This window comes from Heterostelium album, assembly GCF_000004825.1.
Source record: "Heterostelium album PN500 unplaced genomic scaffold PPL_contig12, whole genome shotgun sequence".
NCBI lineage: Eukaryota > Evosea > Eumycetozoa > Acytosteliales > Acytosteliaceae > Heterostelium > Heterostelium album.
In genome coordinates this window covers 812,397-834,860 of record NW_008805089.1, presented here as the reverse complement: position 1 = coordinate 834,860, position 22,464 = coordinate 812,397, and the positions used below count along the sequence as shown (strand labels likewise).

At 29.8% G+C, this 22,464-nt stretch overlaps 10 protein-coding genes across 10 annotated transcripts; 6 read left to right on the top strand and 4 right to left on the bottom strand.

The window, feature by feature from the left end:
- Positions 1 to 95: 95 nt before the first annotated feature.
- On the bottom strand, positions 96 to 2,931 carry PPL_05571 (nucleolar complex 2 family protein; the record flags this gene model as incomplete). Its single annotated transcript, XM_020576448.1, has 5 exons — positions 96 to 557; positions 624 to 1,469; positions 1,557 to 2,096; positions 2,176 to 2,696; positions 2,793 to 2,931. 5 exons carry the CDS (start codon positions 2,929 to 2,931, stop codon positions 96 to 98), a joined length of 2,508 nt encoding a protein of 835 aa, XP_020433697.1.
- A 727-nt stretch (positions 2,932 to 3,658) lies between these two features.
- Positions 3,659 to 4,309, top strand: PPL_05570 (glutathione S-transferase; the record flags this gene model as incomplete). Its single annotated transcript, XM_020576447.1, has 2 exons — positions 3,659 to 3,686; positions 3,792 to 4,309. The coding sequence occupies 2 exons, from the start codon at positions 3,659 to 3,661 to the stop codon at positions 4,307 to 4,309; spliced, it is 546 nt and encodes a 181-aa protein (XP_020433696.1).
- Positions 4,310 to 4,731: 422 nt separating this feature from the next.
- PPL_05569 (uncharacterized protein) lies at positions 4,732 to 5,248 on the bottom strand (the record flags this gene model as incomplete). Its single annotated transcript, XM_020576446.1, has 2 exons — positions 4,732 to 5,139; positions 5,237 to 5,248. 2 exons carry the CDS (start codon positions 5,246 to 5,248, stop codon positions 4,732 to 4,734), a joined length of 420 nt encoding a protein of 139 aa, XP_020433695.1.
- A 191-nt stretch (positions 5,249 to 5,439) lies between these two features.
- Positions 5,440 to 6,797, top strand: PPL_05568 (uncharacterized protein; the record flags this gene model as incomplete). Its single annotated transcript, XM_020576445.1, has 3 exons — positions 5,440 to 5,465; positions 6,394 to 6,424; positions 6,726 to 6,797. 3 exons carry the CDS (start codon positions 5,440 to 5,442, stop codon positions 6,795 to 6,797), a joined length of 129 nt encoding a protein of 42 aa, XP_020433694.1.
- A 1,089-nt stretch (positions 6,798 to 7,886) lies between these two features.
- PPL_05567 (uncharacterized protein) lies at positions 7,887 to 8,195 on the top strand (the record flags this gene model as incomplete). Its single annotated transcript, XM_020576444.1, has 1 exon — positions 7,887 to 8,195. The coding sequence occupies one exon, from the start codon at positions 7,887 to 7,889 to the stop codon at positions 8,193 to 8,195; it is 309 nt and encodes a 102-aa protein (XP_020433693.1).
- Positions 8,196 to 8,563: 368 nt separating this feature from the next.
- Positions 8,564 to 10,610, bottom strand: PPL_05566 (metallophosphoesterase; the record flags this gene model as incomplete). The annotated part of the gene is made up of 5 exons (XM_020576443.1): positions 8,564 to 8,568; positions 8,873 to 9,073; positions 9,138 to 9,237; positions 9,311 to 9,436; positions 9,519 to 10,610. The coding sequence occupies 5 exons, from the start codon at positions 10,608 to 10,610 to the stop codon at positions 8,564 to 8,566; spliced, it is 1,524 nt and encodes a 507-aa protein (XP_020433692.1).
- Positions 10,611 to 11,195: 585 nt separating this feature from the next.
- On the bottom strand, positions 11,196 to 12,808 carry PPL_05565 (Mo25 family protein; the record flags this gene model as incomplete). The annotated part of the gene is made up of 6 exons (XM_020576442.1): positions 11,196 to 11,263; positions 11,393 to 11,609; positions 11,718 to 11,783; positions 12,001 to 12,103; positions 12,219 to 12,502; positions 12,695 to 12,808. The coding sequence occupies 6 exons, from the start codon at positions 12,806 to 12,808 to the stop codon at positions 11,196 to 11,198; spliced, it is 852 nt and encodes a 283-aa protein (XP_020433691.1).
- A 943-nt stretch (positions 12,809 to 13,751) lies between these two features.
- On the top strand, positions 13,752 to 14,151 carry atox1 (heavy-metal-associated domain-containing protein; the record flags this gene model as incomplete). The annotated part of the gene is made up of 3 exons (XM_020576441.1): positions 13,752 to 13,760; positions 13,875 to 13,944; positions 14,024 to 14,151. The coding sequence occupies 3 exons, from the start codon at positions 13,752 to 13,754 to the stop codon at positions 14,149 to 14,151; spliced, it is 207 nt and encodes a 68-aa protein (XP_020433690.1).
- A 1,620-nt stretch (positions 14,152 to 15,771) lies between these two features.
- On the top strand, positions 15,772 to 17,258 carry PPL_05563 (DCN1-like protein; the record flags this gene model as incomplete). The annotated part of the gene is made up of 7 exons (XM_020576440.1): positions 15,772 to 15,832; positions 16,016 to 16,267; positions 16,356 to 16,429; positions 16,548 to 16,639; positions 16,718 to 16,937; positions 17,018 to 17,066; positions 17,152 to 17,258. The coding sequence occupies 7 exons, from the start codon at positions 15,772 to 15,774 to the stop codon at positions 17,256 to 17,258; spliced, it is 855 nt and encodes a 284-aa protein (XP_020433689.1).
- Positions 17,259 to 18,775: 1,517 nt separating this feature from the next.
- On the top strand, positions 18,776 to 22,381 carry PPL_05562 (uncharacterized protein; the record flags this gene model as incomplete). The annotated part of the gene is made up of 5 exons (XM_020576439.1): positions 18,776 to 20,167; positions 20,247 to 20,521; positions 20,600 to 21,896; positions 22,014 to 22,145; positions 22,217 to 22,381. The coding sequence occupies 5 exons, from the start codon at positions 18,776 to 18,778 to the stop codon at positions 22,379 to 22,381; spliced, it is 3,261 nt and encodes a 1,086-aa protein (XP_020433688.1).
- Between the last annotated feature and the right edge of the window lie 83 nt (positions 22,382 to 22,464).

Below are 22,464 nucleotides of genomic sequence, written 5' to 3'. Positions count from 1 at the left end.
TTTGTAATAATAAAAAATCAAATCCATAAATTGGATTGCTATTTCTTTATATTTTAAATTAATGATTTTGTTTTTTTTTTTTTGTTTATTCTATTTTATTCATCATCAGAGAAGCTTAAATCTTCAACAACATCATCGTTTGTAGATTCTTTAAGTACTTTCTTTGATTGTTTGGCTGGTTTTGTTTTCTTTGCTGGACGCTTTTGTTCTTCTTCGTCAACTTGTTCTTCATCTTCTTCCTCCATTTCTTCGTCGTCATCATCTTCAAAGTCTTCATCATCTTCCATTTCTTGATCGTCATCCTCTTCCATTTCCTCATCATCTTCTTGCTCTTCTTGATCGTCTTCGTAATTGTATTCCTTTGTTGATTGTACAAACATCTCTTGTTGTGCTTGACTCTTCTTCTTAAGATTGTTGAGCAATACGGTGAGTGGATTTCCATTGGCACCCAATTGCTCCTTCAAGTGAGTCGAGAAAGCAGCAACCTGCTTTGTATCCTTTGGTGAAAAACGAACTTGATCTCTCTTATTTTTAATATTTCTAGATTGTTTATTAATCTATAATGATAAAGGTCATTGTTAATAATGAGTTGGGTTTGACTAAAGCCTATATAAATTACTTACAGCATCAACGATTTCTTTCATTTGTTTGATGGTCTTTACATTCTTAATGTCCTTAATATACTTCTTGAGATGCAAGATAACCGGAATCGACAACTCTGGGAATCCAATTTCGCATGAATAAATATTGAGGTTCTCAACGAGCAACAAAGCAAACTGATCTCTGGCACCATCACGGAAAGAACGGGTGTTGATGTAGGAGTCTTGAATGGAAAGTGAAGTGAGGAAGTTGATTTCTTTGTTCTTTGATGCAGTGGCACCACCGTCAGAGGTGAACTCCTTGGTGGTCAACAACTCCAACAGGTAGGGTGCAGTGTTGATAAAGAGTGAGTTTGACTCGGCCAAACGATTCAACATACGAATGCATGTGAAACGCAGTGGGAAGAACTTTCCAGAGTTGGTCAGTCCGATTACACCGATCAGCAGTTGTGTCACTGGGTATTGGAGGAGTTTCAACTGTTCCTGTTGTGGATGTGCGGCGATCAGCTCAACCCATGCTTTCAGACCGTTGATGTAAAGCCAATTGTAGATGTTCTGGATCGATTCTTTGGTTAGCTTGTTCAAGGTGTTACGAAGATGAATGGCCAACTGACGGATATAAACAAAAGCGTGACGGTACGAGGTGGCAAAATCCAAACTGAAAATCTCAACAACGCAATTGCACATAAAGTTGATAATTGGCAAACTAGTGGTACTCACAAACTTGCTGTTTCTAACGTATGTCAAATAGACACCCTTGAGACACTCGTCGATGAATGGATATGGTGTGTGAATTGCCATCTTTCTAATACATAAAAATGCAATGATTCTAACTGCTTCATCTGAGGATTGCCAATGTTGAAGTAAGGACTATATATAGTGGTAGTAGAGCAGTTAAACAGTTTGATTAGTTAGCTGAAAACTACTATTTTGTTAAAAATGATTTTCTACACTTACTTTCAAGGTTAATTTAGAGGATGGTAAGAAACAAGCGAGATAGCAGACTACCTTCTCGAGACCCTTGAGCGCGATGAGAATCATCTTTGGATCGGTGAGTTGATCGACAAGATAGATGAGATTCTTGATGTAGGTACGAATGACAGTGAACATGGTCGACCATTTCTCGAGAGTGTTTGGAAGCTTTGGACGTGTTGTCGATTCGTCTTTGGTGCTATCGTAACCCAAGAGCTGATCCAAGTACTTGGGAATGTTCTGAAGACATACAATCAGAGTCTGGTTGAAAACAGTGTGATGTATGATCTTGAATGGAATGTCACGACTACTGATAGAGTCGGCATCACGAGTATCATCGACCTTCTTCTTTTGAGTGTGAATAGAACCAGACATACCGGTATGACATGCCGACTTGAAAGCCAACAACAACTTTTTCAAACTCTTTAATGTCAATTCTTTCTCACACTCACTAAACCATGAATCCAACAATTCACTTGTCAAAATTTCTTGTTCTTTAGTTTTTTCAACTTTTTGTTTCTTTTTCTAAAACAAATAAGTTAAGTTAATATATTTATTTTTGATTGTTTAATATATATATATATATATATCTTATTTTATTTACCTTTTCTTTCTTCTTATCTTTAGTATCTGCTTGATCTTCTTCATCTTCACCTTCTCCTTCACCTTCTTCGTCTTCATCTAAATCATCATCTTCATCTTCTTCCTCATCTTCATTGTCGTCGTCCATACCAAAGTCTAAAAGACCAGATTCATTCTCACCCAAGAATTTAAACAACTCTGGATCTTGCTCTCTAAGTTTAGCAAGATCATCACGATGTTTAGCGATTTGACCTTTCAATGACTTGACTGGGTCAGACTCTTCGTTGGTTGTGCTTGTTGCATCGGCACTCTTTGTTTTCTTGTTCATCATCTTCTTATCTTTCTCTGAGAACAATTGTTTATCTTCTTGGTCGTCGGCATCGTCATCCTCTTCATCTTCCTCCTCCTCATCATCGAAATCCTCTTCATCTTCATCCTCATCGTAATTCTCCAAATCTACATCGTCATCATCTTCACCAGCAACAATATTTATATTCTTCTTTGCTTGTTTCTCTTGTTCTTCCAACTCAACATCTTCATCATCTAAATATAAAATAAAATCGATAATTTATTTTTAAAAATTAATAAATGAGAATAATAATAATAACGACAATCTTATCAATATTGAAATAAATTTACCTTCACCTCTCTTATTTCTTCTGTTTGTTAATGTCTTTAGCTTTTTAGACTCTACATTGTGAAATTTTCTGATAGTACGTCTCTGTTTCTTCAATGCTTGGACATCCAACTTCTTTGTTGCCTTGTTTGCTCTACCCATTTTTAAAAACTATCTATCTAATCTTTTGAATACTAGTATTAAAAATATTAAATAATAATAATAAATAAATGAATAATAAACGAAGAAATAATAAATCAATAGAATTTTGTTTTTTTTTTTGTTTTTCATTTTTTAAAATTCATTCGTTCGTTTTTTGACTGTAACGTTCCAAAAAATTCAAAATTTAATCAAAACAGTTTTAATCAAAACTTATCATAATCTTTTTATTTACTAAAGTTATAATTTATTTATTGTTTGTAATCAAATTTTAAATAAAAAAGAATAGAATATAATCAAAGTGTTTTGGTTGTTCCGACTGTTCTTCATTTAATAATATTATTTGATTGCACACTGCACCTCTATTCTAGAAAGTCAAATCATTATAGTAAAGAAGAAAATTTGTATAAATTAAGATTTATTTCATCCTAAATTGTTAATGATTGTTAGATCCTAATAATAACAGTAAAACTGTAATATGACAACATTTTTATTTTTTTAAACAAAAAAAAACACAATTTAGTGAATTTTTTTTATGATGCCAACATGTTCGGAACATGGAATCTAATTTAAGAATTAATTGTATAACAATATAAATAATGAAAATTCAATCATTCTAAATTCATCAAATTCAATAAAGTTAAATATATTAAATATATTCAAATCAATCTTCATATCCTATATTATCTTTTAAATTAATATCTATAATAAAACAAATTATTTATATCTAATGTCACAACCAATTTTCCATTATGTATGTAAAAAAAAAAATTATTATTAGAAATATAAATATTAATTAATTTAAAATTTGTTTAATGCCAGGGGTCGTGGTGAAGAAATAAGAATCCTATTAAATTATTCAGGTGTAAAATACACTGAGGATAAAATTGGACCATTAACTGATGAAATTCGTTCAAAATTAACTTTTGGACAACTTCCATGGTATCAAGATGGATCTCTCAGCATCACTCAATCGATGGCAATTGAGAGTTATATTGCCAGAAAGTACTCATTGCTTGGTGCAAACGAAGAGGAGAATGCTGAAATTTTCAGTTTTGTTTTGTCGGTTGCCGATATGTTGGATTCTTTAATCAAAGCAATAATGGGTGGTCCAGAGCAGAAACAAAACTTTGAGAATGTGATTGCACCTAGACTCATCAAAGCTTGGGAATCGAAGATCAACATTAATGGTCATCTCTTTGGAAACAAAACAACATGGGCTGATTTAGCTGTCTTTAACAGTGTAGATTATTTACTCTGGACAAAGAATGATAAACTCTTCACTCAATCACCAAAGTGTCTTGAACTTCACAAGAAGTTAACCGAATCTCCACAATTGAAATCATACTTGGAATCAAGACCAAAAGATTCAAAATTTTAAAAAAAATTTATAATCTAATACTTTATATATTTAATTTTAAGAAATAAAATTTATATATCACTTTCATTTATAAAAATATAGTTATTCAATATTTGAGATTATCTATGATTTATCTTATATAATTTTATTTTTTTGATTTGATATTACTTTTTCACTTTTTTTTTTTAATTAAGGTTTGTCTTCGAATTTCTCATGGCAAATGAGACCTTTGTTGGACAAATTGGCCATATCAAAGTTGATATCTTACCGGCCAGTGTCATTGAGCAGATTCTGAGTGAGATTGCTGATTGGTAGTTTTGAATTTAAATGATTTTGTTCAAGCATGATTTCATCAGAAACAACTGTCTTGTCCCAATGACTACCTTGGTTTAGATCCGGTTGTTGGGAACTTCATACCAGCAATAAATTTTCCTTTATAGTGGTTATAGAGTGCGTTCACGATCGACCTTTAGTAAACTAGTGAATATCTTGTCGATTGTATCAACAATGGAATCGGTAAGATTTAACATTTCGGGAGTGACTACATCATAGTCTTTGCAGAGATATACACACGGAGCAAAATTATTTATTTCATCGAGACCACTATTTCCACTGACACCAAACACAACACGATCACCTTCGTGTCGGCAAGCATATGGATCCGAAACTATTTGTGAAGAATCGAATTTAATAGATTCACGCTGTTTGATCTCTTTGACCGATTTTCTAGACTTGTGATTTGCTGTTTCATGATTATTATTATAGCTGTCGAAATGCGAAATCTGTAACAATGTCTCAATAAGACTATCATGATTACATAGATGAGTAGGAGGTTGATCTTTAATCAAAGACTTTTCAAATGAAATAGAAAATAATCTTTTTACTATAACTAAAACTTAACATCATAATAACTACAATAGATAGGAATACAAATAACTATGATATAACATGTTGTTTCATTTTGATCTATAAATTTAAATGTATTCTACTGGGTGTGAGGAGATGGCAATATTCATCGATCGACACAACACAGATGTGTGGATAAAAAGTGTGTGTTATTGTATTCATACAATAATTTGGCGATTACTTTCACTATTTCATCAATAAGCTATTTTTATCTATATTCATTAACTATTGACTTCACTATAATAATGGCTAGTAGCGCTATAGCTTATATGTATAAGGTTGGTAAAATTGTTACTAAATATATATAAATATTTATTTTTTGTTTATTTATTAAATTCATAAAAGAGGTTTGTAAATGAAGTGAAACACAATTCGAATTACTTTTCTAAATAGGGAAAAGAATTTAACAATGAAAAGTCCAAAGATTTATTTATTTATTTTTTTTTAATTTTTAATTTTAATTTTAAATTTAATTAAATTTAATTGGTTTTGTTTTATTTTTTTTTGAGAACTTTAAAGTGAAGGAACCAGGTCTAAATTGGGATTCATAATTGTGGGGCATGATGCAAAGCGCAAACACTCAATTGACACCCACTTTTACCAAAAAAACAACAACCTAAATCCTTTCCCAAAATCAGTGTGGAATCTGGATAAGAAAATATAAATAACAATAGTACTTACTTTCAAACACACTAAAAACACTTTATCGTTTAACTTTACAATAACAATTAAATCGTCAAAACATAAAAGAACAAATAATATATTATTTATATTTTTATTTATAATTTCTTATTACTTTATTTTTAACTACTTCACTGATCAGATATAATTATATAATCTTAGTATTTTTAATATTAATTCTCAATAATCATCTCTCTTCTCATTTATTTAATTATAAACAAAACCTAGTAGTCATTAGATTCGAATTTATCTATTATTCATAGTTTATTAATATTAATCAGTATATATCTACTATACATAACTTGAATCTTATTATATTAAAACCATTTTATTATCATATTTATCTTTGTTATTTAGTATTAAATTAATCATAAAAGAGAAAAACAAAAAAAAATTTTTAATTTTATATTTATATATTTATTATTTTTGTATTATATTTTATTTTGTTGTATATTTTATATATATATAAATATCTATTACACCTTAATAGTTTAATCTATTATTTTTATTTAAAAAAGTACTACAATCAAAAACAAAAAAAACATTAATGTAAGTCTTAACATTTTTACCTCATAACACATTGTTGGTTGACCTCAACAATATTATTTATTGCTCTAATCATGTTATTTGAACGAAAATGTATTATGTTGTAAAATTAACATAACATAAAATATTTGTATACCACGTTTGCAAAAAAATGGGAAAATTATTGTCAAAAAAAAAAAAAAAAAAGTAAACATTATATTATTATGATATTCAAGTTATACTTGTTTTATACAAGTCACACATTTATCCAAATCTGTTTTTGAATTAAGGGAATCGGTTTTTTTTTTATATTCTATTCATAAAGCAGGAACATCATCCACAGCATCATACAAGTGAAGCAACACACACAAATAATATTGTTGTTGCTGAATACTAAAGACCAAATTAGTAATCATATTATTGTTTTTATATATTGTCACATAAATTGTGTTTGTGTGTGTTTTGTTTATCATATATTGTGCTGTTTTGAATAGGAAATCATCAAGTGTTCAATTTGAATCTCTCTCTCAAAACAATTTTTTTTGTTTTTTTTTTCAATCTCCCACCTACCTCTAGATATACATGTTTATTGTTATTGTTGGTTGTTGTTTTAGTTTTTCTATATTCCTATACCAACTCTGCACTGTAACACATGCTAGTATAGAATAAATTCTTAAGAAACAAAACATCATGCTATTATTGTTGCTACTAATATTACTATTTTCACAAATATAAAAAATTAAATCAATTAAAAAAGAAATTGACAGAAGTAGATACACTATATGACAGCAGAGTCTAACTACAATTTTTTGTTTCATTTTGAACGATTAAAGAGTTAGCATTTCCTTTTATTCATTCGATTAAATTTGCAATTACAATTTTTTTAATCAAGAAAAAAAGAAAAAATATAATGTAAATATTTTATTTATCTATTTCAAAAATCTATTTATATTTTGCAGTTAGTTTGGTTTGTTTATTGTTGCTTTTCAGTCTGTTTTTAAATTTCAAATTGTAATAACAACTGTACTGTGTTCTTCTTCCTCTTTTAATCTTATTGGCCAGTTTCGAATATAATTACTTAGCATTAATTAATTTTTAATGTGTTTATAATTATTTCAATACCAATTATTAAAGTTTCCCAAACTAAAATTAATTTAAAACTTGCTTTCGAAAAACTCCATTCTTTTGTTATCATTTCGTTTGCCCAATTTTTTTTATCATCATCATCCATAATCGTCAAATTTTCTCAATTTACTGGAAATCCCAATTTTGATTTATTAATATTTTTTTGTTTTACAAAGAAAGCTTAAAACACATTTCGTTCATTTACATTGGGGATAAGTTCAAAGTCTATACTATTGATTCTTCTTTCCAACAAACAAAACAACACATTTGATAAATTTACTATAATAGTATTGTAAAACATATACTAATTCGTATATACTTGTAGTATTCTCCTTTTTTATTATTATTAAAACAAATGAACATGGATGACGTCTCCGTTGAACAATCATCTTCATTGATGGTTGAAACAATGTTAAGCACAGACTTTACTCACTTGAACCGCCAAGACGAGGAAGAGAATGATTCGGTCGACGACGACTTCCATCACGACGACTCTGACGATGACTACGATAACTCCGAGGAGCAAGAGTACACATCACAAGCCGGTAAACTTTTAATCTATGCAGATAAATTCATCCGAAATGAATTGATAGAGATTATGGAGTATCTAAAGAATGCCGACAAGGACAGACCAGTGGAAGAAGTCAAAGTACATGAAATTTACCTATAGGTGATAAAATTGGTTAAAATTCAAATAATTTAATCCAGTTCCAACTTAAATATATTTATATATATAATTATTTTTGTATAGAAAATCAACACAACAACAACCACCACCCAACCAACCGTATTTATTTCAGTGTGCACTTACCTTAAACAACGATGTCGGACAATGGTTCATTCAAATTTAACAACTAATCCTTGGATATGGCTTCAACTAACAATTGGAATTGTTTAACTCGCCAACGCATATTTCACTTTTTTTAAAAACCATTGCCACAAACAATACTTTAAATCACCAACCTTTTAATTTGTATATTTTTAATAATAAAAATAATTTCTTTTTATCCAAATCGATAAAAATAAATAAATAATAATCTAATCTTTCCAAAAAAAAAGAAAAATACATTTATACATCGGGTTTAATGAAAATTTGATAATAAAAGAGACTGTATGATTGTTTGTCGAAAATAGTTGTTATATGTATATTGCTTTAGTTTTCAAAATAAACTTGTAATAAACTGTCTTCTGCAGGCACACCAACTCTCAAAATCATTGAACCAAACATTGATCTGGTTCCTTGTCCACTATGTACATATAGGTAATTATAAGCGTTTTGCCACAACGAGTGATCGGGGACACCAGATAGTGAAACTACACTTAAATTGATACCCAAACAGTTCAAACCAATCTGACCACCATGAGTGTGACCACTGAAAACAAGCATACCATAGTCGGCTGGTATAAATTTAAATGCACCTGGATCATGTAGCAATCCAATTCTAGGTATGTTGGGGATGGGTGGGTATGCATCACAAATAGTTTGAACATGTTCCTGTCTTGCCTGTGATCTATAATCAAATCCAACGATTTGTACCTTTCCAATTCCTTTCGCACATATAATTAGTACAATGCCTAATGCAATGAAGATATACATAAATCAAATACATACTAGTATCAGTAACAACACAATTATCAATAAGTAAACAACAATCTATTGTGTTTAGTGCATTTCTTAATAAATCCATACATCCTTCTTCTAAATCATGGTTCTAATGTTTATGATATATGTTAATAAATTGTGATTGTAATATGAAATAATTTAACTCAAATACGATTACATACACCAACACATGCAAATGTTTTACCCTTTAACTTCTTTAGTGGTGCCAAAGCTTTCTCTACTGCACCAGGTGGGTTGAAACTTTCGAGTGTAAAGAAGTCACCTGTCAAGAAAACTAAATCTGGATTCTATAATTATTATCAAAAAAAAAAAAAAAAAGTTAAGTATATAACTATAATTGTAATAAGATTGTTGTTTGATAAACTTTACCAATTTAACAGCACTTTCGCAGATCTCCTCTAATCTCTCTGCCGACATGATTGGACCGATATGTGGATCTGCAATCTGGATAATTGTGAGTGGCTGTTTGAAATCTACGACCTCATAGGAATCTGGCGATGTGTGACGAACTCTTTGTACTTTACGACGGTTCAAGAGTTGGTCGTCTTCATCTTCGAATGACTTGCGAATCAAGATATTCTTTACTTCCCACTTGTTGGGTGGACGTGTGATCAGTGTTTGACGCAATCCAATCAATGAGAGTACGAATGGAATCAACACCACTATCAGTGTGCCAGCAGCCGGTAAGAGTGGTGCGAATGTCATCAAAGGAAGCGAGAGTATGATCGTAGTGAAGAATACAGATGCTGGCCACCCAACGAAAATACGATACCTCAACGAACGGAGAGTACACTGCGATAGTAGCGTTAGCTGCACGAATACACACGCGTGAAGATAGGCAATCGGGAGAGCGATCAACCAGCTTGCAGAGTGATAGTACTCTGTCTTGATGTCATCCACTGTCTTACGATTGTAGAGTGGACTTAGCAGGGATGCCAGGTAAACGGGCACAAAGAATGTGTAGACAATCGAGAATACAGTCATCATGGTGAGAACAGGATGACGAGTTACGTGATGACGCTGTCCACGCTTACGATATGTATAGTAAAGGAATGGAACGAATACGATCAACGTTGGGAACACCACAAGGAAGAAAGGGAAGGTGAGAGCATCGCCAAACGATTTGATGGCAACCACATATATAATGATAGGCAATCCTAGAGCAATGAGCATCAGTACAATCTTTTTCGATTTCGAAATGGGATGTGCTGATACCATGCCCGTTTGTGTGTAAGTTTCCAATTTGATGGAAGGCTTCACATATTGATATGCTCCTGAGCCTGAAGCAGCAGCAGCAGCATTGACATTATATTGATTGTTACTTGATCCACTTGCAACAGATGGATCACCACTGCTACTACTGCTCTTCAAAAGTGTGTCGGAGCTGGTGAGAGAAGAGGTCGAAGTTGTAATGAAATCTGTATCCCAAGCAGGCACATTATTATTACTATTGCTACTCATCCTATTCTTTAAAGTTGGCGTTGATGTTGACTTTGGATCAATCATGAACAACAACCTACTACTTTTACTATTTCGATATAATATTAGATCAAAATTTAACTTTCTTTTTTTAATTATCTGTATTGAAGTTAACTACTGAAAAAATAACTACCATTCAGAGCATTTGATATTCAAAGGTGAATTTTTTTTGAAAATTTTATCAAAAATGGTTTTTTTTTTTTTAAACAATCTGATTTTTCAATGAACGTGTTGATGTGTTGATGATGGAATCGGATTAAAAAACAACTTAAAGACTAAATATAAATTTATTTATATATTTTTTTGTTTTATTTTTTTTTAAAAAAGGTTAATTGTTAATTGTTTTTAAAAAGTGTTTACTACACCAAAACAACTATATAGTTACAAAATTAGATAATTAATTATTTTGTTTGTTTTGTTTGTTTTTTTTTTTTTTGTACTTTTTGTTTTTTGTTTTTTTTGTGTTGGGTGGATTGTTTGTTGTTAAATGATTGACTGAGTGAAGCTGAATTGGTTGATTTAATGATTGTGGCCCACCAACAAATAAAATACTGCAAAACCAACAAATTAATCGGTTGGGATTGCTTGAATTTGTTTTAACAAGAATGCTTTCTCGTCATTGAATTGATCTTCCTCTGTAATAATAATGATGATAATGATTTAAAATGATATCGTAAATTAGTTTAAGCTTGGCTTGTCGAATGACTAAAAACGATTAAATATAAAAACTTACCCTTGTCAGTATGGAACTGTGATAAAAATACTATAAGTTTCTCTTTGTTTTTCGAAAGGATATCCAGAATTGGTTTGGTTTTGTTTTGGATTGGCAACGAATACTTTAAACACATGGAATGCTTCATACTGAATACTTTTACTCTTATCTCTCAGAAGATTCATCATCAGCTTCAAATTAACTGCTGAACTAATATATTTAGTCATAATATTAAAATTGGAACGATCTAACAGCAATTCTCCTAAAAGCTAATAATATTTTAACAAAAAATCAAATTACAAATTAGTCTATCATAATAACTCTGTTGTTTGTTTGTTTGTTGTTTGTTACAGATCTGTTGAATGCTAATTACATACTTTAATAGATTGTCTTCTTGTTACATAATTCTGTGAATTCAATAAGACAGTGTATCTTTCAAAAACCTAATAATAATAATTAATATAATAAAATAGATTAGTTAATTGTGAAGATTGTGTCTCTGATGGTATGATTATAATAATAATAATAAATACTTGATCGTAATTCTTTTCTAAAAATTCAGCACTCAGTGCTTTGTGCTTGGTAAGTAGCTCCTTGAAGGTGGCAAAGGTGTCAGAGGCGACATCGAAATTAGAGACTTCGACGAAATTGAAAAATTACCCAAAAGTTTTGTGAATAAAGTAGCTCTTTAGCCAAGTTTTCATGTTTGATACATTCTCTAAGCATAGTTCCGCAATTTAACGCAATATCTTGTTGTTCATATCTAATATATATATATATATATATATATACATGTATTATAATAATAATATTAGAAACCTTTTGTCGTTGTTGTTGTTGATGTTCTTGCTGTTGTTGTAGTAGTAGTAGTAACTCACCCTTTGACTAATGAATTTAAAAGATCTGGGTTCTTTGCAATATAATCTACAGTAGGTGAACGAGCACCACTCTTAATTCTCAAGAGGTTGTTGAATATCTGAGCGAAATCCTTCTTTGCCTCAAACTCTAATTTACCGAGGTCTCTGATAATCATCGACAACAGGTCACTCGAACATATCTCTGTGGCCAATATCGTTGCATTCTCTTGATTCGGCTCGTGCTCTGCATCGCCATACAATATCTTTTTGATGTCTGTAAGACATTTCGAGAGCTCCTCTAATGCCTGTGTAATATACAAAACATAATAAACACGATGGTATTAATTATAATGGTACTAATTGTTGTTATTGCTAAAGTGCTGCTGTAGAGTGTCTGTTCTATTCTAAATATCTATCTATCTATCTATTTAACTATCTAATTCTAATGACTCATAGCTAAATCATATATTTATCGGTGATTTGATCAAACAATTTACCTTTTCTGTATTTCTAGAGTTTGGTCCTGATTTCTCAATGATAATTAAACTCTCTTTGATTGACTTTACCAAATCGGTTGGTGTTTTTTGTTTCTTATTGAAAAAGATATTCATTCTCTACCTGTTTATATCTATATATATAACTAGATATAGATATATATATTAAATATATTAAATTTAGAGTATACTCTCTCTAATTCTATTATTAAAGTATCTAAAAGCAATTTGGAAATACAAAAAAAAATAAAAATGAAAATAAAAAAAGTTTGAAAAAAAAAAAAAATAACAAAAATGTTATTATTATTAATAATTTTTTTTTAATTGAGATGACCAACCAACCATAAAACTAAATAATACATATGTTCTTACTTTTTAATAGTAACAGAGATAGAGTTATAATTAATTTAATAAATATTATTAAATCGTAATTTTTTGTTTTTTTTAAAAAAAAATTTTAGTTAGGTGATGTTTAATGGGTGATTCTTTTACTCATCTCAGCTTTTGTGTGTGATTTTGATTAAAATAAAGGAGACTAAAAATAAAAAATCAAAAAAAAAAAAAAAGTAATAAAAACTGCGATTTATCGGCAATAACAATCAAAATAATATTAATAATAAAGTAATAACAACATTGATATTCATGTAATATTTTATGATAAGTGATCTATTTTCATCATCAATAGATCATTTCATTTATATCTATGATTGAACTTCAACACTTGATAATTAAAATTAAAAATTAAGGTTTGGTGAAATTGTTGTGGATCAACCAAAACCAATGAGAATCTGAATATTTAAAACTATAAATAATAATATTATTATAATTAAAATAAAAATAATTATAGAACCTGAATAGTGGAAAATACTTTGGTAGAACACAGAATTCCACCCAAAACAAAAGATTTAATTTTTTTTATTTTTTTATTTTTCACTTTTTTTTTTTTTTTTTGATTTTTTCAGTCCAAAAGATTTTATAAATGGTGTGAAATTTTATTGTTGGTAAAATCATTCATTTCAAATTCACATCTCTTATACAATACAATATATTATAATATAAAATGACTACTGTATGTTTTTATTATTATATGATTTCTATAGTTAATACTTGTTAGACATCTTGTCTAAAATGAATATTTACTAATCATTCAAATATATATATGTTTATATTTCTATTTTTTTAGTACACTTTCAATGTTGACATGACCTGCGGTGGTTGCTCAAAGGCTGTAAATGCTGTTCTTTCAAAGCTCGGTAGGTTAAAACTATGATGATAATGCTACTTAAGTTTGAAATCATTCAATCTAACTGTTTGTTTTTATTTCATAATTAGATGGTGTCTCAAATATCAAGATTGATTTGGCCACCAAGACTGTTGTATGCGACAGTGCCAATCTTTCTGCTCAAGACTTGTTGACCAACATTCAAAAGACCGGAAAGAAGGCCTCTATCGTTGCTTAAACTATGTACTTTAAATTTTTAATAGTAAAATAAACAGTGTAGACAAAGAAAGATCAATAATAACAACACACAACAATAACAACAACAACAACCGACAATAAAATTACATTAAAACAAAAATACCTCTTCCCTCCCCTCCTTAACATGAAAAATACATTTCCCCTTCATTCCTCTTCATAATATTCCTCTCCTTTTCTCATTCCCTCTCGCTCTGCCTCTCTCCCTGATAATGAGGAATCTCAATTCTCATAGTTTTATTTTATTATTGATTCTAGGCTGATCCAACACTCAAAAAACAAAAAAACAAGATATCCACTTCTTCTTCTTCTACTATGCTCTATGGTAGAAGCAGCTATGATCATACAGCACATCATGATATGTCTAAAGACAGAAGATAGAAGAAGGAAGACAGAAGGAAGTCAAAGAATCAGAGCATTCGAATCGCACTAGATTATTTGAAGGAGGAAAAAAACAAAAAGCTCATATTTTTCAACCAAATCCATCCATCCTGGGGAATAGATTTTTGCAAACATGTTTTTTATGAATCATAAAAAAAAGACTCTCTTTGAAAAAAACTGTTTATAAACAACACAGAAATCATTTATAATAACATACAGAATATATATACAAATTTATATATATAAAAACTACAAAAAAAGAAATGTAAATTTAACACTATAAAAAACAATTGTGCAAGAACTTCAAACATTTGTTTGAAAACTTTAGCTTGAATAATACAACGGCGTTGATTATTTAAAACTACTTTAAAGGTGATAATTAGTTATCTTTACCAAATGATTAAACTTTTTATATTCCTTCCATTTATGAGTATCAAGAAGGTTTTTGTTTTTGTTTGCAAATTTAAAGTGATACTTTCGCACAATAAAAACTTTCAATGAATTTAAAAGTTGGAATAAAATTGAATTGCAAGCATTTTTATCTTTTTTTTTTTTTTTTTATTGATCTTTGTGATTTAAGGTTTATGATTATTATTAGTTATTACCATTAGGTCATTTATACAATAAATAAAGATAACATTGCTATAGTTAAAATAATAGAAAACAAAGTCAAGAATAAATAATAATAATATTAAATCAATCAATAATAACAAATCATTCCATCTGTGTACACACAAAGGTTGAAGTGTTTTTTTTATTTTTTTGTTTTTTTGTTTTTTTTTTTTTTAATTTAATTCCAATTTTAATTTTTAATTTTTTTAAAAGATTAATAAAAATTATTAAATCAATAACAATTTATAGTTATATAATATATATATATATTGTTTATAAATAGATATTTATCAGAGTTGTTGATTTCTTTTAATTTAGCTTTATCAATTTTATATTTAATTTTTTAAATTTTTTAAAATTTTTTTTAAGATTCCGATCAAATTGTAATCAATATTATAAATATAAATATAAATATAATAATAATCAGTGCATATTCATTATTTCCTATTTTATTTCAAACAATCAATTAGTAAAATCAAAAATAGTTGTACAAACAAACAAAACATAAAGTAACTCATTAAACAGTTGAGAAAGTGATATAATACATTAAAGTAGAATAGAGATTGATCATTAGTTTGGTAGATTGTATAGTAATAGTTAGGAATTAGCAATGGGAAACAGTCCATCAAAGAAAGAGAAAACACCAACTACCCCAATTAAAAAGAAGCCTGGTAAGTAACAATCAGTTATTGTTGTTTTTTATTAAATCAATCAATCAATCAATCGCATGCTGTTTTCTTGTTGATTGTTTGATCCAACTCCAATGTTTGTTTTTTAGATAGATCATGATATATTATACTATTATTATTATTATTGTTATTATCATATTAAAAGGTCTTTTTATTTACTTGTAGATGTAGTAGGAACAAACAACACCACTCAAACCGGTGCTTCAAGCACCAATACAAATATAGCGTCGAGCAACACTCATCAGTCGAGTAACAACTCATCGTCGGGTGCATCGAACAACGCCAATAATGTCTCAAACAGCAAGCCAAGCAACCAAACACAGAATGTGACTTCCTCTCACCAATCGACCAAGTCTACCGGTAACGACAAGGAAGATAAAAACAAGAGATTGGATGAGTTTTTCGAAAAGTATAAAGGTAATCCTATAAATATATATATATTTAATACAATCATTTGATTTCATTCATCTCTAACATTCCTAAATACATTACTACCTAAATATAGAACCAGATACAAATCAAATCGGACCAGATGGAATGGTTCAACTTTGTAAGGATATAAATGTAGAACCAGAGGATGTATGTATAAATTAATTTGATTATTATTACTATTGTTGTTGTTGTTATTGTATTGCATTCTTATCAACCAAACATTATTATTATTATTATTATTATTATTATTATTATATTTAATTAGATTATTGTTCTTGTTTTAGCATGGCGTTTGAAGGCACAAAGCATGGGATACTTTACAAGACAGGAGTTTGTTACAGGTCTATCGGAATTAGGGTACATTTATAAATATTATTGATTTGATTGTTAATTGTATAACTAACACAATATATAATATTGTTCTATTCTTATTAGAATTGATTCACTTGCAAAGTTACAATCGTATCTACCAAATTTCAAAAAAGACTTGGATGATCCAAACAATTATAAAGATATATATAGATTTGCATTCGTATTTGCAAAGGAAAGTGAAAATAAGATTCTTGAACTTGGCAACGCCTGTGACATGATGTCACTCGTATTGTCTGTAAAATATCCACACATCGATCAACTCGTCGATTACCTAACAAACCATGTAAATATCTATGTTCATATAGTAGTAGTAGTATCTAAACAATCTTTATTTACTTATAACAATCAATCAATCAATTATAGCAAAAGAGTTATAGAGGAATTAATATGGATCAATGGTTATCTATTTTTGGTATGTTAAAAAAAAACAAATAGTTAAAGTTGTTTAGAGTTTACAGAGCTAACTAACTAACTAACTAACTAAACATTGATATTAGAATTTGTTAAATCAATAAATGCAGATGCATCAAACTATGACGAGAATGGAGCCTGGCCAGTACTTTTGGATGAATATGTCGATTGGCTAAAGACTAAATCATCATAGACTTTTTACCATTACTTTTTTTAAAGAAAATATACATAGATCTATTGTTATTGGTGTTTACTTGACCACCCACCCACACAGCACAGCCTCCTTACTCTATCTCCTTTTTTATTATTCAAATTAAAAAATTAAAACAAAACAAAAAAAAAAACAACTAACTAATTAGTTGAAATAGATATATCGACAGTTATTCTCAAAAACAAATAATCAGCATCATAAAACCTAATAACCAATAGGATTGTATATAAAATTTGCAATAAAATAACAAAATGTATTATACATTCTTTGACTTTAAAGTATACCAAATTAATAATCATGATATAACTTTATGTCTAGGACTTTGACAGTTTCGATCTTTTAAGAAATCTGAAAAACTCTTTTCTAAATTCAATGAAAATTTTTCCACTTTTGAAGAAGCTCCAAAAATAGCAATCTTGGTTTAAAAATGGTGTAAAATAAAGTATATCTGATATTCATTCTAAAAAATTTTCAATTTTTTTTTTAATATCTTTATCTCTATCCTATTTATTATTATATATTGTAATATAGAATAGCATAATACAAAAATCAATTATTATATTGGCACCCACACAAAACATATTCAAACACATTATCATTGAATTGAAAGTGTTATAATATAATAAAAAAACGGTGAGTTTGTTGTTGTATATTGTTATTTTAATTTATTTATTTAAAATCAAACAAAAATATCAAAGTGTGCAAAAAATAAAAATAATAATAATCAATATGATATAGATAATAAAAATAGTTAATTCATAAATTTTTGACAAAAACACTCACTTGTTTGAGTGAACAACACACCAATCTTGTATACTTTCTTTCCTTCCAAATCTTATTTTTTAATATTAAAAATAAATAAAATAAAATTATTATTATAAAAATTATTATTAAAAAAATCAAGATAAAGATAGAATAAAAATAAAATAGATAGGAACAAAGATTTAGTTTTGTTTTTTTTTTTAATATTTAAATAATAATAATTAATAATAATCATAAATTTGATCAAAATCAAATCTGTTCAAAAAATTTTTTTTGGATCAAACCAACCTTTTTCTTTATATTTGAATTAAAAAAATTGAAATCAACAAACATTGATATTATTATTTATATTTTTGTTTGTTGTTTTTAAAATATTTTCTTTTATATATTTGTTGTTCCTTCAAACATCACAATAGTAGAATATATAATTAAACAACAATTAAATAATTATTAATCTTTTTATATTATTTTTAAAAAAAATTGAAAAAAAAAAAAAAAAAAAAAAACAAATTTAATTTAACTTTAAATTTATTCATATATATAATAGATTAAAATTATTTAAATAGTCAGATTGATACTTTAAAAACGATAATTATATTAAAAGATAAGAGTACCAGAAGAATAACAGAATAAAACACAAACAACTTTTATTTTTTTATAATATTTTTTATCAACCTTGATTATCTACCCAATATATGATAGTTTCAAAATAAATAGATAACAAATAAGTAAAAATAATGATAGATACACATCACCAACATACAAAACAACAACAACAACAACAACAGCAACAACAAAACGATAATAGATCATTAGATAGTAGTAATGGAAGTGTTAAATCAACAACTGAAGTTGTAGTCGATACAAATAATAATAGTAATAATATTAATAATAACGATAAAGATAAAGATAATAATAGTATAAGTAGTAGTAGTTCAAATGTAGATAGTAATAGTAGTAAAGATGAAAGAAGTGAACAAAGAAGAATTATAAAAGAGAATTGGAAGAATGAACCTCTGACAGCTGGCCAAACAGTTAATATTATCTCGGCACACTGGCTGAGACTCTGGAGGAATTATGTACGTTACGATGAGAATTCACCAAAGTCAATGACACCACTGACCAGCGGTGGTGGTGGTGGTGGTGGTGGTAGCAGTGTCAATAGCAACAGCGGTGTGTCAGGACATGCAGCATTAAAGTTGAGTGCAGAGTTTGATATTCCAAAGCCAGAGACAATCAACAACCGTGATCTCATCGACAGAGAGGATTCAGAGGGTGGACATATCATCGCAGAGTCTCGTCTAGAGGGCGAAGATTTCGAAATCATTCCACAACGAATTTGGGATATTCTGGTGTCTTGGTACGCCGGTGGTCCAGAGATAAAGCGAACCGTCATTGAAATGGGTGTAAGAAATGAGAAGCTGGTAGAGGTGCGTCCCATTGTCATCATGATAAAATCACATCATATAGTCAACGGCAACAGTAATAGCAATTATCTTACTTCAACAGCAACAACAACAACAACTACGACAACAACAACTACCACCACTAATAACAACAGTCAGCAATATAGTAATGGTAGCAGTAATGATGGTTATCGAGTTCCACAACAACAACAACAACTGGCAAAACCAACTTCAAAGCCAAAATATGATTTTCTCATTCAGCGTAGTAGAAAGTCAATGTTAAATGATATTCGAGAGTTTATATGCAAGAAGGAACTGTTGGATCCATCAAAGTTAGTAATCTACAGACATACACTGAAGCAAAAGGAGAAAGAGTTGAAGAAGAATCTTACTTTGGAGGATTTGAAGTTCGAGTCAATCAATTTTATATCTTATCATTTCCAATCAGATCATCAAAAGTCTATCTTTGGTAAGCTTAGAGATAAACTCAAGAAGAAAAAGACAAGAGATCAGATGATAATGGATCCCAGAGCATCTGCCATGTCACAATCAGCCAACGGTGGAGCAAACAGACAACCAAACGGTGCAAATGGACACTTGGAGAATGGAAATAGCAATATATCAAGTGAACAGCAATCCCACAGTAAAGAGATTGTTATGCACAAGAGTGTCTGTGGACTTTCGAATCTTGGAAATACATGTTTTATGAATTCATCTGTACAAGTAAGTAACTTTTTATTTATATAATGAACAATCTATTTATTTATTTATTTATTTCTATTTTTCATAATCAAACTATTAGTGTCTTGCACATACTACACCATTTGCAGAATACTTTTTATCTGGAAGATATACATTGGATATCAACAAGGTAAATCCGTTGGGAATGAAAGGTCAGATTGCAGAGATATTTGGAAAGTTAATGAGGGATATGTGGTCTGGCGACACTTGTGTAGTACCCAAGAATTTGAAATGGGCTATCGGTAAATATGCTCCTCAGTTTAGTGGAATTTCCCAACAAGATTCACAAGAACTTTTATCGTTTTTATTGGATGGTCTTCATGAAGATTTAAACAAGTAAGTCAAACTTTTTTAAATAATCTTGTATGTTGTTTATATACTAATTGTTTATTCTCATAATTTATTTTGTTATAGGGTCTTAAAGAAACCATATATAGAGGAAAAGGAAGAATCGAAAGAACCAAGAGAAGATGCGTTGGTTGCTTCTGAACAATGGGAAAACCATTTAAAGAGAAACCAATCGGTTGTTGTTAATTTATTTCAAGGTCAATACAAGAGTACTTTGGTGTGTAGCCAGTGTTCTAAAGTCAGTATTACCTTTGACCCATTTATGTTTGTTACATTACCTATTCCAGTGCCAACGGAGCGTCTCTTTGAAGTGCTCTTGTTTCGTTGTAAACCAGTTGGTCAACTTGGACCCGATTCCACTGGTGTCTACTGTCTCAACTCTGCTATGGCACCAATTCACTACTGTCTTCGTTTGCACAAGCGTGAATTCGTACAGACACTCCGTATTGAGCTTTCAAAGGTGAGTGGTATCGAAACACCTTGCTTGGCACTGGCAGAGATATTTAGAAACAGAATCTACACGTTCCTTAGTGACCAAAAGAATTTGTCGTTCATCAAGGATCGTGATGTAATTATTGGTTATGAGTTGCCAGTGGCTGGCGACGATGTCTCTCGTCTGCATGTCATGCAGAGAAAGAAACAGGATTTGATACTATTGCCTTATGTATTATTAGTAAAGTTTGGAGAGATCACTTGTAAAGAGGTCTACAGAATGGTTTGGGAACGTGTTGGTCATCGTGTGAAGCGAGGATGGAAAACTGAATTGCTGCGTCACCGTGCCTCCAAAGAGAGTATGACCTCAACTCCAAACAGTTCATCTGCCGCCTCGGCAACCGCCAATCTCAATGGCAAGATCAACAGCAACGGCAGTCATACCAACGAGAACTCATCGTCCGACAAAGAAAGTCCGATCAGCTCACCTGAGGGCAGTCAATTCGGAGGTGTCGAAGAGGACGATACCAGCTCCATTACAGACGATGAATCAGATGAATACATCTATCCATTCCTACTCAAGACAACCAATGGCTATGGAAATAGCTGTGATCGCTGCCAATCCAATTGCAACGGCTGTATTATCCCTTGCGATGGTAGAGTGCTGAAAGAGATATTCAGAACACCAAAGTATTGGAGTGAGGGCTGCAGCAACGTCACCATTGACTGGCGTCCAGAGATTTTCAAATATCTAGATGATAACGATAACATCGAAAACACTCAGCTTGTAAAGCAAGACCAAAGTGTTGCAATCAAAGCTTCAATGGGAAGTGATATTAATTTGAACGATTGTTTTTCATTATTCACAAGAAATGAAAAGCTTGGTCCAAATGATACTTGGTTTTGCCCTCAATGTAAAATACATATTGAAGTACGTAGAGAAAAAAAAATAGTAATAAGTTGTATACTAATATGAACCACATTTTAATAGGGTAACAAAAAACTTGAGATTTGGAGTGTTCCAAGGATTCTGATCATTCATTTAAAGAGATTCCAATTCCTTCACAGACACGAAAAAATTAATGCCTTTGTTGATTTCCCTCTTGACAATCTCGATCTTTCGAAATGGGTACTTAATAAGAGTGGTGTACCACCAATATACCAACTCTATGCTGTATCTGTATGTATTATCAATGTTTGGTTTTGTTTTTTAATATTTAAAATATTAATTCTTATTATTTTTATGATTAGAATCATATGGGTGGTATGGGAGCAGGACATTATACTGCATGTGTCAAAAACAGGGATAGATGGTTCCTAATTAGTGATTCATCATATCATTTAATTGATGAGTCTGCTGTCAAAACATCTGAAGCATATGTATTATTTTACGAATTGAAGAAGCCAAATCAGTAATAAATTATTTTTTTCTTTATTCCCATACATGCTTGTTCTAATAAAATGAAGTTATTTGAAGCAAATATTATTATAAATACCAT